The 14,380-nt window shown below is 61.3% G+C and overlaps 4 protein-coding genes across 4 annotated transcripts; 2 read left to right on the top strand and 2 right to left on the bottom strand.

The window, feature by feature from the left end:
• Positions 1-100: 100 nt before the first annotated feature.
• Positions 101-4,816, bottom strand: CHLRE_06g278700v5 (uncharacterized protein). The gene is made up of 15 exons (XM_043063225.1): positions 4,692-4,816; positions 4,297-4,536; positions 3,703-3,929; positions 3,364-3,553; positions 2,973-3,113; positions 2,717-2,837; positions 2,498-2,604; positions 2,240-2,371; positions 2,041-2,080; positions 1,880-1,923; positions 1,593-1,757; positions 1,308-1,418; positions 1,125-1,204; positions 961-1,018; positions 101-754 (listed from the first exon to the last, which is right to left on the bottom strand). Exons 1-15 carry the CDS (start codon positions 4,701-4,703, stop codon positions 518-520), a joined length of 1,905 nt encoding a protein of 634 aa, XP_042923931.1. The 5' UTR covers positions 4,704-4,816; the 3' UTR covers positions 101-517.
• Positions 4,817-4,935: 119 nt separating this feature from the next.
• On the top strand, positions 4,936-9,775 carry CHLRE_06g278650v5 (uncharacterized protein). The gene is made up of 9 exons (XM_043063224.1): positions 4,936-5,120; positions 5,342-5,397; positions 5,619-5,699; positions 5,798-5,887; positions 5,963-6,952; positions 7,093-7,290; positions 7,466-7,684; positions 7,821-8,872; positions 9,014-9,775. The coding sequence occupies exons 1-9, from the start codon at positions 5,033-5,035 to the stop codon at positions 9,204-9,206; spliced, it is 2,967 nt and encodes a 988-aa protein (XP_042923930.1). The 5' UTR covers positions 4,936-5,032; the 3' UTR covers positions 9,207-9,775.
• Positions 9,776-9,780: 5 nt separating this feature from the next.
• CHLRE_06g278600v5 (uncharacterized protein) lies at positions 9,781-11,262 on the bottom strand. Its single transcript, XM_001695242.2, has 2 exons — positions 11,053-11,262; positions 9,781-10,892 (listed from the first exon to the last, which is right to left on the bottom strand). Exon 2 carries the CDS (start codon positions 10,823-10,825, stop codon positions 10,376-10,378), a length of 450 nt encoding a protein of 149 aa, XP_001695294.1. The 5' UTR covers positions 10,826-10,892; positions 11,053-11,262; the 3' UTR covers positions 9,781-10,375.
• A 100-nt stretch (positions 11,263-11,362) lies between these two features.
• On the top strand, positions 11,363-14,378 carry CHLRE_06g278585v5 (uncharacterized protein). The gene is made up of 2 exons (XM_043063223.1): positions 11,363-11,587; positions 11,661-14,378. The coding sequence occupies exons 1-2, from the start codon at positions 11,441-11,443 to the stop codon at positions 12,906-12,908; spliced, it is 1,395 nt and encodes a 464-aa protein (XP_042923929.1). The 5' UTR covers positions 11,363-11,440; the 3' UTR covers positions 12,909-14,378.
• The last annotated feature ends 2 nt before the right edge of the window (positions 14,379-14,380 follow it).

The following is a 14,380-nucleotide window of genomic DNA, read 5'->3' as shown; positions in this document are numbered from 1 at the left end:
AATTGGGCATAGCCGGTCACGAACGGTTGCTGGACGCCAGGTTCAGACACACGGGCATGGGTGTGCAGTGGGACATGGGCATGGGGGCTCAGTCTTTGACAGCGATAAACGAGGCGGACAAGTTGGACAGTATAAGGTGGGGAGGCCAGCGTGCAGCAAGGACGTTTGGCCAGTGTACGGTGAGCATTAGAAGTCGCTCTGGTCTACGTACGCATTAGTTCCGCAACACATGTCAATAGAAGTGCACACGCGTCGCCGCAGTCACAGACATTGCGCCCTCACGTTGCACTGTACCTGTCTACCTGTCATCAAATCTATGGCATCAACAACTTTGCAGACGATAGGACACCGCAATAGAACACCCTTGCCGCCGCCACTCCGTCTTCACCCCCGTAACCCCTTCCCCAGGCACCCTTTCGGCGCCATGCACCGTCGACAGTCTCGCCTCACCCCACCTCCGATCCGACGTCGATCATCCTCAATCCTCGACCAACATCTTGCTCACGCACTCACTCGCTCACACTGCCACCATCACACGCAATGTGTACATCGCTTCCACCAGGTCCTTGTTGGGCCGCCGCGCTGACGTCAGCACAATGAACACAAAGGACCGGATCCGGATGTCCTGGAACTTGTTGATGTCGTACTCCTCGCCATCCTCTGCCCGGATGAGCGAGGCAAAGGCCTCGTTCTTCAGCAGTGAGCGGTCCAGCACCTTGCCCAGCAGGCCTTGCTGCACCTGGTCGAACATGCGCTGTTTCGGCAGCATGTACAAGGGCGGGGCAAGGGCACAAGGGTTGGGTGATTTCAGCCGCGATGGCGTCAGAGCCGGATGATGCTTGCGCAAAAGGGTTGTAGGCGCGATGGAGGAACGTGGTTTGAGGCGCACCAGCACGCAGCACGCATGAATCACAAGTCAATCACTGCCATTCACACACGCGCACCACAATGTCGGCTCACCGGCATCTCCGGCCACAGGTCGCAGTCCTGCAGGTCCAGCACCATAGCCTTGCCGTACCTGTGGGTAGCAGGAATGCACGCTATTTCACAGGAATGCAGAGCTGCAAGTAAATGAGATTTGCAAACTCGTTCGTCTCTCACACACAGCACAGGCCCAGACGCACCGGATGGCGCCCAGGAGGGAGCGGCGTAGGGTGTGCGGCTCCATGTGCCGTGCGTTGAGCGCGTTCACGTAGTTTGTGTCCTGTGGGCGTGTGTCACGTTGATCTATGACGGTAATGGACGAATGGACTCGTCACTCCCTTCATGGAGTACATTGCAAACACAGCTTCTGGCCCACCACACACCTGGTAGCGCAGGAAGACGCTGGCCTGCCCCGAGGTGTCGACCACAAGGGGCCACTTGCTGCTGGCAGCCAGTTTGCCGCCCACATCGCGTATGAGCACGTCGTTGAGCGCCTGCAAGAGGCCAGGCGTAAGGATGCAACCCCAGCCGATGACATGCACGCGGCGGCGTGCATTCCGGAGATAACCAGCACCGTGACTGCTCAGCAGTGTGCTCAAGCACGCCTGCCCTAATGGCAGGGACTTCCAGCTTCTGTGGCACTTGCCCGTGCATACGTTACGACGCACCTTGATGGGCACGGGTATGCCGGGCAGCGCCGCGTCCGCCCCGCCCTCGTCCGCCGCCACTTGCTCCACCTCCTCACGCAGCCGCAGCCGCGACTCGTCCAGCGCATGACTGGCCTCCGCAGCCCGCGCCCGTGCCTCGTCCACCACCTTCTCCGCGACGTGTACCTGCGGACGGCAATGTAACCTTTCGAGAGATTCTGTGGAATTGTTGTGGGGCAAGCAAGGTAAGATGGAGGTGAAAAACAAAGCCCATTTCCCTTGTCAAGGATCACCGTCACCGTACCCACCTGGTCAAGGGCCGCCTGCGTGAGGCTGTCGGGCTTCTTCTCCTCTGCGCGCACACACACACATATATATATATATATATATGTATAAACGGTGCAAACCGTTCGGTACCGCCGCCTGGTCGATACTGGCTTATACGCCTCTGCCGTAGCTTCTTGCTTACCAACGCACGTGTCGTACTCAAAGATGCGCTTCTCCAGCTCCTGGTGTCGCAGACGATGTATGGGCGAGAAGAATGGGAGGGCGGGCTACCAGTAACGGATTGTAGGCAAGGCGATACCATTCTTGCCGGCATATCCTGCCAGAGCTGCCATGTTGACCGGACAATGCCTCCCACGCGCAACCCAAGCCCAACGGCTCACCATGCGAGCGTGCTTTAACGCCAGCTGAGCCTTGTTGTGCGCCTCCTCGCACGCCGTCACGGATGCTTCTGCTCCCTTGACTGCATACGCGCGCTCCGCTGATGCTGCAGCGGCACGCTCCAGCCGGATCGCCTGTATCACGTGGGTTGCAGTGCAGGAGTGTGAGGACGGTACAGTACTGGCGCCGCACCGCATCCAAGCCCTGCGTCTTGCTTGCACTTGCGCTCTCAGAAAGCGCAAGATTCAGGAAGCACGTGCCTCGAACTTCTGAAGCAGTGCGTCTGTCTTCGCCACGTCCCAGTCCTTGAGCACCCCTTTGATTGGCTCCGCCGCGACGTGATCAGGCAGCTCGCCGCCCTCGTTGCCTACAGACGGAGCAGCAGTACCGGCGGCCCGCTCAGGCTCGGTGTGAGGCGCGTGTTTAACTGACTCACCAAGCGCGCTTGCTCCAGGTGCCCTCGGTGCCTGACCACCCACCTATCCGCGGGTCCGCTCCGCCCTCCAGCAGCAGCGGCACCACCTCTGCTTTGCCCAGGAAGGCAGCCCGCCACAGCGGCGTGCGCTTGAACTCGCCGCGCGAGTTGGGGTCCGCGCCCATCTGTGGCCAGTAGTAGTACCGTATGCACATGAGAGAGGCAACAACTGTATGGTGGCTCAGGCCACAGCAGCCACGACACGGTCGGTCTCAGCAGCAGACACTGGCACGACTTTGACATGCAACCCTTCCATTCACCTCGAGCAACATGGCCACGGTGGACTCGACCCCTCCAGCGGCCGCCTCACTGAGCAGCGTGTTGCCGTGGCCATCCGCCGTGTCCACAGGGTCCGGCTTCAGCATGCCCGCCTCCTTGGCGCGGGCGATACCTTTCCGCACCTACAAATCCCATCACGGTTACATGCATACACTATCATGCGCTTTCTTCCCTTATGCTCTCTAACTATCATCATCCCAGGTGCACAGCACCAACATTGCAGCACACACTGTGCGACCTGGCTTCGGGCCCCGCACATACGGCATACCGGGGGGGGGGGGGGGTAGCCGTTCATGTGAAGAACGGAGTGCCTTAATGGAGTGCCCTCCCTACCCTGCCTTCCCCTGTACATCCGGCCTCATCCCCGCACACCTCTTCGTCCTCGCCATCATACGCCGCCTCCAGCAGCTTCTTCCGCAGCGCCGCCTCCTCCTTCTTGCGCCGCGCCTCCTCTTCCCGCGCCGCGTGGCGCTTGGCCTCCTGCTTCCGCTCAAACTCCAGCTGCGCCGCCCACGCCGCCTTGCGCAGAGCCTCCAGCTCCTCCGCCAACTTCAGCTCCTGTCTGTATGTGGTGCATAAGGGGACGGCACGGTTGAATGGGCGACCAGGGGACCCAGTCAAGCACAACGCGTGGCGCCTGAGCGCCAGGGTACGGCACGCGGTACATACTTACTAATCAGCCCGAAGCGCCTGCAAGTTGTGGGCACTTACTCTGCCTTGCGGGCGAGGACCTCGGGAGAATCCTCCGCTGGGACGGTGGGTGGGCTGGCGGCCTCCGTTGTGGCGGATGCCGCGGCATCTACTGCCGCTGCCTTCTTCTTTGCAGCGGGCGCCGGCGTTCCGGCTTTCTTTGCCGTGGGTGCAGCAGTACTGCCCTTGGCGACTGGCTTGGCGGTGCTGCCTTTGCTAACCGACGAAGTAGATGATGCGGATGGCACCTTTGTTGATGGCACATTTGCTTACGATTAGGATACGACACGGTAGCAAGCTCGACACTGTAACCTATGCAAGCTGCGCCAACAGTGTCTCCGTCCCCGTCCCCGTCCGGCTGTCCGCTTCTCCTAAATGCGCACTCCCAGACACTGATTGTGTTGCCTACAGCCACATGGTGCTGATATCCGATAGCGGTGAGTGCGAGGGACCCCGGATGCCCCGGTTCAGCTGAACGCTGGCAGTCTACTGGCTGGCTGGCTGGCTGTAAGCTGCACTAACCTAGTACTGTACGAACACGGGCGCGGGCTTACGCACACACCAGCACGTTTTGCTACTGCAGTTACCCAGCCTCCCAGCGCGCCAGAAGCGCACCTTGCTCGCGCCTGCTGCTGGCTTGGTTGCGCCTGAGGACTTCATTGCAGTCGCCGTTGAAGGTGCGCTCGATGAGGCCGGCTTCAAGGTCGGCTTAGCGGCGGCCCCGGTGGTGGTCACTGCTGGTTTAGCGGCACCAGTAGCGGGTTTCGGGGCTGCGGCCCCCGGGCGTGCACGAGAGGGACTGGCGGCCGCGCGCGGTGCCGCGGGCTTGACCGCCGGCGCCTTGTCATCTGCCTCCTGCGCCAGGGTGAATGCCGAAGGCAGCGCAGCGGGAGAGCACTTACTTCCTGGCACGACGTGGCACGCCCCACCCGCGCCTCGACTCCCGAGAAGTTGGTCAGGTCAGGTGGTCGACGGTGCGGGGGTGGGTGACAGCTGCTGTTCATTCGTACCTTGGGTGGCATGGTTGAGCGCTTGTATGTAAGTTCAAAGGCCGGGGCCGCCTAAGTCACTTGCTATTAATCGCATGCCGCATGCGAAGCAGGGTCTCTGTTTGGTTAGTAGTGTTGGCATAAGCAAAATAGACTGCACAGTATGAGCATTCGTTACTCCAGCCAAGGTTGCCCTGGGGGCCTCAATCGCGCTCATCACTTCAGACTACCCGTCCATCGGAGTTTGTTGGTTTGCCAAATTTGTCAGATAGCTTGTGTCATAAGTGTTTCTCGGCCAACCTTATATTTTGATGGAGCTTAAATAGCAATCAAGGGCGCAGCGGACAAGCAAGGCTTGGAAAATGGCCCACGCGCCTGCTGATGCACTCGAAGTCTTCGAGGACGTAGCAGACACTGACAATACTGGGGCGTCGGATAAAAATCGTGCGCGTGAGTGTCGCCTTCCTTCGGCATTCCCGGCGCCCCGGCTCCTTTCGTTGGGCGGGTTTTCGCCGGGGCGCGTTAACAGGCGAGAGGCAAGACAAACAGTGGCTACAGGGGGCCCATGATCAAGGACACGACAGACTTCGAAGGCGTGTCCTGCTCAGACCCGTGTCACGCCAACCCGCGCCAACCCTGGGTCTCCTCTCTCGTCCTACTGTGCTGCGCAGGATGGAACCGCGCCCTCAACAAGAATTTCACGCTGAAAGCTACAGCAGCTTTCATGGTTGGTGCCGGGCTGCGCAACGAATGCTATTGTGGTTAGCTACAACGCACACCGGCACCACTCGCGACGCGCCTGCGGATACGCATCAGGCCGTCACCGCGCCTCCCCCATCCGGGGCCGCGGTGCAACGGGCCCGCTTAATCCTAGGACCATGGGACTTCCTCCCAAATGGTCTTTGTCGTCTTGGGGCTCACCAGATTATATTTTGGGCGCCTGTACAGGGAGCTGCGGACCAGCGTCACGCAGCGCGCAAGGGCTACCTCGCCATGGCGCCGGAGAGCCGGAGCGAGAGCGCGCTGGAGGTGAGGTTTGGGATTTGCTGGCCCTGCACAGAATGCAGCGGCGCTTCATAGTACCACATACTTTGTTGCGGGATGTTACTGGGTTGCTGTGGCTGCAGGTGATTGACGAGGTGCTGGTGCAGTCTGTGGCGCTGGGCCGATTGACACGCAACGCTCGGCTTTCGGCGGCGAAGCGCGCCCACGTAACAGTAAGTAATTGTGGCTCTGCTTGGCGCTTAGCTGTCATGTTGAGCTTACAATCCCAAACAACAACGCCACCACAGGAGTTCTTGCCCGGAGAGGAGCTGTGCAGTATGGGCGAGGTCCAGGACTGCCTGCTGGTGGTCATGTCGGGCGAGGTGGAGGTGACGCAGGGCGCACACAGCAATCGTCCCACGCCCATACCCTCACAGCCCTCCTCCAAGTTGTTCAGCCATGCGCACAGCTCCGCTGCAGAAGCGGGAGGGCGCGGCGCCGGGGCCAGGGCCAGCAGCTCCAGCACCAGCGCAGAGAGCAGCATTGCGGGCGAGTTGCGCCTTGGTGGCCCACACCGCGGCTCAGCGCAACAGCACCTAGCCTCGACCAAGTCCACGGCGCTGGTGTCGCCGTTGTCCGCTGTGGACTTGGACCCGCTGCCTCGTAGCCTGGAGCCTGGCAGGCAGCCGGCGCACCCGGCCCTGGCGGCGATACAGCGCACCATGGCGGCCGGCAGCAGCGGCTCAGGGCACTCACAGCCGCAGCCGCACGGGTCGTCAACATGGGGCAGCGCTGCGTCCAGGGGCGATCTGGGGGCGCAGCGGTCACAGTATGCGGCAGGTAGCAGCAGTGGCGGCGGCAGTGGGAGCACGTTGCTACATCGCGGCGACACGCTGGGGGCCCTGGACCTTCAGTGGCTGTCCAAACAGTCACAAGCTTCAGCTAGGACCCGCAGTGCCGCGCAAGCAGGGCCGCCTGGGTCACACCTCACTAGCAGGGCAGTGCTCGCCACTCGGGCGGAGCTGGCGAGCCAGCAGCAGCAGCGCCAGGGGTCACAGGGGTTTTTAGACGTCGAGGAAGGCTCGCCAGCCACCAAGGCGCAGAACGCGCTGCAGAGCCAGCTGCGGCGGCTATCAGCGCTGGGTGATGGTGGGGACGCGGGCGGGGCGCAGAGCGACTCGGACGACGATGGCAGCGAGGGGCTAGGCCTGCGCTGGTCCTGCAGCGCCGTGGCAGTGACGCGGGTGGAGTGTGTGGCCATTGGGATGCGGCAGCTGTGCGAGGTGCTGGCATCCGAGGTGAGCCCGCCAGGAAGGGTGCGCACCGTTCCGCTCTGGAAGTTTGCCCATCCAACATCTACTGGCGCTGCACGGCCTTGTTACGGTACCTTTCCACTCCATCATCCTGGCTGGCTTGCAACTTGATTCTCCGTGTGCAGGCCTGGGATGTAGACGCGCTGGTGGACAGTCTGGAGGAGCTGCCCATGTTTGCGCCGCTGAGCACGTACGAGCTGCGGCAGTTGGCTCGCTTGCTGCGGGTGCAGGTGCTGCCAGGAGGCTCGGTGGTGTACAAGCAGGGGACGGTGGGGAACGACCTGTACATCATCCGCTCCGGTTACGTCCGGCTGCTCAAGCAGGTATGGCTGGCGGTTGTGACATTTCGAGTAGGCAGGTGTGAGGGGCGGGTGCGTTTATGATGTTGGGAAGGGCGCTTGAGATGAGCTTACATCCAGCGGAGCATGTGCTGCGGTCCAATGGTGATGGTGTTTCAACGTTGTAGCTCACCAGCCATCTGGTTTAATGTACTCGCAGGTCACGTTGGATGACAACGTGCGGCAGCGCCTGAACCGTATGTCGGCAGAGCTGTCGGCTGTGCGTGAGCAGACGGACACGGCCGCAGCATTTCTGCAGAACGCCTCCACCGGGCCAGGCGGGTCGTGGGCAGGGGTGCCACTGCCGTCAAGCCGCACGGGAACGCCCCGCACCGGGGGCCAGTCGAGAACGCCTCTGACAGGGACCGGCCGCAGCATGGTGAGTAGCGATGCACCGTGATGTCCGAGCCTGCTTGCGTACGTGCACTTCCTTATTGCCATCGGCCTTTGGGTGTGGTCGGTTGGCGTGCGGTGCCTTTCTCAACCTCTTATGCTGCTGCCCCGAACGTGGACAGAACGGATACGAGCCGCCGTCGTCACCCTGGAAGAACAACCGCAGCACCAGCGGCACCAACGAGCTCGCTGGCACCCAGCACCTATCTGGCGCGTTCACGCACCGGGACCGCCCTGCCACCAGCGGGCAAGTCCAGGTCTCGCCGAATCGCATGGGCCGACCACCGGTGGGGCCCAGCGGCGGTATGACCGCCCGCGGCCACCCCACCAGCCTCAGCTACTCGGGCGGGCTGCAGAATCCAGTGTGGGGCTCCAACCCTACGACGACGGCCGCCGGCCTGCGGCGGCACAGCATTACAGCCCTTAACCCCTCGCCGCCGCACGCCTCGCCCCGCTACCACTACTACACCCCACCACTTCCCAACGGCGGCCGCAAGGGGCACCAGCAAGCTGCAGCGCCGCACGCTCAGGGCGGCAGGCGCCGCAGCAGCAGTGCCTGTGCGGATGAGGTGCTGGAGGCGCTGGGCGTCACCCCGCGGGCCCTGGGCAGCCCCGCTCACACCGAGCCGGCCAAGGACGAGCTGGTGAACCCGGAGGCGCTGTACCGCTCACACGCCGACTCTTCAGAGGAGGACGGCGGCATGGGCGCCACCGGCCGCCGGCGCCATGGCGCCAGCCGCGGCGGCTCGTCCCTACCGCCCGTGGTGCCCCGCCTACAGCTCCACGGCCTCGGGGGACACCAAGGCCCCTCGCAGGAGGAGCGGACGCAGGTGCCGCTGCATCCGCCGCAGCAGCACCATTCACCACAGCAGCAGCAGCAGCACCCACCGCAAGGCGGCGCGGCCGGCGACCCGGTCCAGCCGGAGGCGAGCGGCGCCAGCGCAGGCGGGGCGGTGCCAGTGTGGGCCGCCGGCCGCACTGCACGGCCGCTGGGCACTGGGGAAGACCTGGTGTTTGTAGAGCTCGGGACACTCGGGACGGGGCAATGCTTCGGAGAAGTGCGCCCTGATGGCATCGCAGTGCGCACCAGTAGCGCCGTGTGCGACACGCGCACCGAGCTGCTGGCCATCTCCCGCACCGAGCTGTACAACCGCCTGGGTGGCCGCGTTTTCGAGTAAGAGCAACTGCGAACCACACAGCGCGGTTGCTATATCAGGGCTACTGTGCGTGCTTGCTGGGCTTCATGACTCAATCTGCAAAAGCTCGCATACATGAGGATTATCTACTCACTTGCACGGGCTGCTTATTGTTGCAGGTACCTGTGGAACCAGGTCCCCACGGAGGGCATGCCGCCGTCGCTGGATCCAGCTTTGGAGGCGGGGGCTTGCGCGCAGCAGCTGGAGCGGTCCATGCAGTGGACGCTGTACAAGAAGAAGCTGGTGGCTGAGGTGCTGGCCAAAAAGGGCGAGGAGCGCTACCGCAAGAGTGGCGCGCTGGTGTGCCGGTAGTGTCTTCAGTGTGTGTTCGGTGGCGCTTGGGAGTGGAGGACGCCGCCGCTGCTGAGGAATGTGTACGCTCCATTGCGAGGGGCGAGAAATCAAATAATTGGCGCGTAGGCATTCCATAGTAGGGGAGATCACAGAGTAATAAAGCGGCTCCGTCTTTGGCCGCCTTAAGAGTATTTACGGTATCAGGTGCATTGATGTTAGGGAGGTTTGAAGCGTGTGGAGCCAGAACCTTCAACCCATCATGCCGGAACGCCCGCCAGGGACCACCAGGGCCAATACGCGTAACGCGTTGTGTGGCATTTTGACTTAAAATGTTCCCTGCCGTGATGCATTTCATGCAGGGGGCGGCTCTCGTATAGGCGAATACCACGCCAGCATTTCTGTTTCATTTGCGTCGGCGGAGCACGTGTGTAACGTGTCTGTTAGATTATCATACGTGTGATACGGTATGTTATGTACGGCTGGTTACTGTAGTACCTCGTTGCATAACTCGCACTCGCATTTGACAAGCCATGCATAGACCGCAGACGCGCTCCGTTGTAAGCTGTACCTTGTAAATTTTAACCCGATAACCATCTTGCCCATTTACCTTCGGCGCTGCGCTACCGTGCATCACTGCATCTCCTCTTCTCCCGGGTCATACCACAACTCATGTATCGGAGTGTGTCGGCATTGGGGCACCAGTCGCAAGCCCTCTCCTCCCCGCATCCTCAACCCCAAGCCCGTATCAATCCGCATGTCCAATTCCAATGGTGCATTCTCGTGTCCTGCCATGCCCGCCACACCTCAAACACTCAAGTATGCGTTCTCCATGTACAGAACCATTCAACCCGAAGCGTTGTGTCTGCAATCCGCTCTCACTCCCCACTGCGCTCCCACACACTGCATTCTGCAAAAGTTTCCCGCGGCGACGTTAGCAGCGCTGCCTCACGCACTTCTCCTTCGTACGCAAGGGATACCTCTTACGTCTTGCCCACGATGCCGCTTATGCCCAGCCTACGTTACTGGTGTTGAGTACAAGCAACTGAAATCCTTCTTCCGTTATTGTTGTTGTGTTTGTGGTTTTGGTTGGTGACGTTGTCCTTCACAGCCCACATGGGCCTGCTCGATTGCTATTCACTCAGGTCAGTCAGCACGACTTCACCAACAGAAGCTCCTGGCACAATCCGCTACTGCGCTTCGCTCGCGTCGCGCCCCATCTTGCCCTCGTGCGCCAGCACGTGGTTGGACAGCGCCTCGTAGCAGCCGTACACCTCATCCAGCTTGTACTCCGCCTCGGCCATCACCACCCCTAGCTCCTTGCGCAACTCACGGTGCTCCTGCAGCATGCCCGCTATGCGCGCGTCCTGCTGCTCCGGCGGCTCGCCCAGCTCTGGTAGCTTGTCTATGAGGCTGTCAATGTTACGAAAGCGCTGCATCAGGCTCTCTGACAACGCAGTCGCCTTGATTTGCAGCTCCGCGCGAGACACGGCCCCAGGCAGCGCGCTCAGCGGCTGGACGTCATCGGGGCCCACCGGTACAGGCGGCGCTATGTGGACTAGCTGCTCCACAACGGAGGCGAAATTGTCATTGAGGTCGCGCAGCTGGCGCTGAAGGTCGGTGAGCAGGTCGCTGGACATTCGGCGGTTGGCGTGCCGCCAGCTCACAGCCGCTGGGCCGTGCCCCCGACCCTGGTATACCACGTAGCTGCACGCATAAGGATGCCAAGCGATGGAATAATTTACGCGCAGCAGCGGAAGGGAGCTCGTGCTATCCTGACCTGGCTGCACGGCAGCCGGGACCCCCCTCAGGTTCGTGTGCATGGGACTCCCACCCAGTCCTCTGCTGAATAAAACGTCATTCTTACCAAGCGGTTCCCGCTACCACCCGAGCCGCTCAAAGGTCCGCTCGTTAGGGACCGAGCCGGCGAGCTACGCGGTAACTCTTCAGCACAACTTCGCTGCTGTTTGCACGTAGGGCCTGTCCAATACACATGCACGTAGGGCCTGTCCAACACACATGCAGGGATTTATTATTTTCGCAAGCAAATGTGCCAGTGCGAGCTATGGCCTATGGGTGTGATAGAAAGCAGCGATGCAAGTTCGAATATTATAATGCAATGAGTATGCAGTATACAGCTTCGCGAACTCCATAGACTTGGTCAATCCAGCCACATTCGATCTGAGCCGTGACAGCCTGAGACATCCCCGAGAAGCTGGCCAACAAACAGTACTTGAAACGATCCCTGTCGTTGGATGGCGGCCCAGTGGGAGCAGCTGGTCGCCGAGGCGGTCGACGCGCTGCTGAATCGTGAAAATGCTGCCCAGCGACTGAGTGTGCACCACCTGCCGCTGCAGCAGCTGTTCGCGCTGTGTCACCCTGGAGTGGCTCCTCGGGCACAGGTGAGACTCAGCATTCCGGCTGGTTGAAACTCGGCTGACACGTCTCCGTCACTTTACACCGGGCCCCGCGCAGCGCACGGACGACACGGAAGGCTTACCCGTTCTTGGTGTGACCCTCGTGCGCCTCCTGGACGCTTGCCTCTCTGCGGCCGCCTCGCTACCGGACGACGACTCGCGGCAGAGGTCGGTCGACAGCATTGTGGCGGCCTTCTGCCGCTCGGCCCTCCGTGAGGCGCACTGCCGAGCAGCAGCGCCCCCTGCTCCTACCAGCTCCACTGATGAAATGCAGCAAGTTCCGGGCACGGGCATGGACCGTGTCTTCCTGGACGCCTCCTTCGCACTGCTGGCGGCGCTGTTAGCAAGGCACCGCGCCAGCCTGGGCAACGAGCAACTCCGACTGCTGCACACGGCGTGGGGCGTACCGACCGCAGTCACGCACGGTGCCGCCTCACCACCGCAGCCTAGTTCTGGTGGAGAAAGCCTCACGGGATCCAGGCCGTCAGAAGCCGGCACGGGCATGGGACAGCAGCAGGCTAGGCTAGGCACCGCGTCGTTGAGCAGCGGTCTAGCTGGCGCAGATTTCAAGTGCATGGTTGCGGTGGGGCAGCTGCTGTTTGGCCGAACGTCACAGATACAGCACATGGACTGTGGCGGTAGCGGGAGCGGCGGCGTGCTGAAAGACGCCTCTGGGGGGCAGCAGCGGCGCCGTGTGCTGCTCCAGACGATGGCAGGGACGCCGGCTGCATTGGACCTGTGTGCTGCAGCGGCCGTTGCGGACACCTTCCCGGGGCTCGCCGCTGCAGATGAGGCCGGGCTCGAACAGCTCACGTGCTGGCTGCAGTGCGGGTACCAGCATGGCGGAGCTCCTGTCTGCATTGCACCGTTGGGACCAGAGCCGTGGCATGACGATTGCAGGGCCCCGGCTGCCCTGCTTGCAGAGGCGCTGCGGCAACACCCGGCCGAGGTGGTGTCCGCGGTGCATGCGCCCCTGCTTGCGATCGCGGCGGCCCATGCTCCACAGCTCCTCCAGACGCTCCTGCATGTGGTGGCGAGCCTGCTGCACCAACAGCAGCATGCGGTCACGGCCATGCATGATGGGTGGGCTGAAGGCGACGAAGAGGAGGGGGACATAGATGGCTGGGGCGCTTGCAGCAGCTTAGTTGCAACGTGTGCGCCAGAGCGCGAGGCCGGCCCCTTGCGGGGCCAGCTGCGGGAGCTACATCTCGCGCTGCATTCACTGGGGCTGGACATGGGGTTGCTGCTGCAGCAGCACATGGCCATGGGCGGCAGCACAGCCGTCAGCGGCAGCTGGCAAGCCTAAGAGCAGCATTAGCTTAGGCTATCGGCTTGCCATGGATATATGTGTGTTCACCACTGACGCAATAGTGAGATGCGCAGATGCGCTGCATGAACTCCTGATGACAGTAGCGTGGCTAACGTGCAGTAAGGGAGAGCCTCCTCGGTATGAGTGTAGGCGAGCCGAGATGACGACGGTTGCCCCGTGTCCGACTATTAGCCCAGTCCCGACGCAAACGACAGCGGTAGAATAGACGCCATGTTGGCCGATGTGAATGTGCCGGCTGCCATGGCCGTACGCCCGTACCCGTGCCAGTGCACACTTTGTGACAGGCGTGGTTTTGGTGTTGTGGGAGGGGGATGCGTGTCCGATTTTGGTTGGTCTAGAACGTGAGTGCCGCTACGGCTAGTGTCGGGCTGTGAATTACTGTATGTCTGGAGTTTACAAATAACGGCAAATGTCCACATTAGGTCAGTCTCGGTCCTTACGTCCCGTGGGATGCAATACGGCAGCCCGCGGCTGAATTCGTGCAATGGAACCTTTGCGGCACATGGAATTGACGTGCGTTGCGGAACTAATGCGTACGTAGACGGGTTGCAGTGTGGTGGTGGCCGCAGGCGAACACTATCATAGCTTACATGTCAGCAGATGCCAAGCACTGACCAAGATAACAGCCCGACATTGACCAGGATGGATTGAGGCAGAGTAGTATGGACTGAGGCAGCGCAGTACGGACTAAGGCAGGGTAGTTGTTGCTGCAAGGCGCGTGTGAATGCACGGTAAGCATTCGGCCTGTGACCACCTCAGCCTCGCCCAGTACAGGAACCTGCATTAGGTCGTCTTGGCCACAATAATAGCCTACGCCCCTACTGGAAGCATCATCGCCAGCGGAATAGCCTACAGACCGACCGGCTCATGGCGCCGCGGGGGCATTTGCCCTTCCAGAGGGACATCCGTGGCTCACGGCCTCACGCCATGACGCCATAATTTCTACGTTCCCACACGCCGTGCCAGTGTGTTTGGTGTAGGCCTAGTACAGGCGATAACCGGTGCTGTGTAAGAGGGTGAAGAACGCTGCACAGATTCACAGTGCTAAACAGCTGCTTATATCACACACCTTGCGCACATACATAGGAATGGCCGCATAGGCCGCAGAAGCCACGTTCCCTGACTTGCAGGCACAAATTCGTGCACCGCACGAAGGCGTGCTGAAGCCCAACTAGTTGTCAGCACCATAACCTCAAACGCAAGTACACAAGAAGGAGCGGATCATAACTGGGCTCAATAAGGCACTCGAGACCATCACACCATCCACTGGTGTGTAAAGTACGATATCCTGGTACCGGAAGCTTTAACCTAAACAAAGTGGCCCTCTCCATATAGAAGGTAGCAGCCAGCGGCTCATATGCTGCCAACACACAGCATACAGCATCGCAACACGAATGCGTGCGCGCAGCCAATTGTCCTGCCCTGACACTGTCAAAAGGCGACACCGC

This window comes from Chlamydomonas reinhardtii, chromosome 6, assembly GCF_000002595.2.
Source record: "Chlamydomonas reinhardtii strain CC-503 cw92 mt+ chromosome 6, whole genome shotgun sequence".
In the NCBI taxonomy this organism is placed as follows: domain Eukaryota; kingdom Viridiplantae; phylum Chlorophyta; class Chlorophyceae; order Chlamydomonadales; family Chlamydomonadaceae; genus Chlamydomonas; species Chlamydomonas reinhardtii.
The sequence above is the reverse complement of the archived record's forward strand: the minus strand, read 5'-3'. Positions and strand labels throughout refer to the sequence as shown.

Coding starts and splice junctions, on each gene's coding strand:
- CHLRE_06g278650v5 (XM_043063224.1), top strand. CDS start 5,033: ATGGCCCACGCGCCTGCTGATGCACTCGAAGTCTTCGAGGACGTAGCA. Junction 5,700..5,797: donor GGAGCGAGAGCGCGCTGGAG/GTGAGGTTTGGG, acceptor CTGTGGCTGCAG/GTGATTGACGAGGTGCTGGT. Junction 6,953..7,092: donor GCGAGGTGCTGGCATCCGAG/GTGAGCCCGCCA, acceptor CTCCGTGTGCAG/GCCTGGGATGTAGACGCGCT.
- CHLRE_06g278585v5 (XM_043063223.1), top strand. CDS start 11,441: ATGGCGGCCCAGTGGGAGCAGCTGGTCGCCGAGGCGGTCGACGCGCTG. Junction 11,588..11,660: donor GAGTGGCTCCTCGGGCACAG/GTGAGACTCAGC, acceptor GGCCCCGCGCAG/CGCACGGACGACACGGAAGG.
- CHLRE_06g278600v5 (XM_001695242.2), bottom strand. CDS start 10,825: ATGTCCAGCGACCTGCTCACCGACCTTCAGCGCCAGCTGCGCGACCTC.
- CHLRE_06g278700v5 (XM_043063225.1), bottom strand. Junction 3,554..3,702: donor GTCCTCGCCCGCAAGGCAGA/GTAAGTGCCCAC, acceptor CACCACATACAG/ACAGGAGCTGAAGTTGGCGG. Junction 755..960: donor ACCTGTGGCCGGAGATGCCG/GTGAGCCGACAT, acceptor CTGCCGAAACAG/CGCATGTTCGACCAGGTGCA.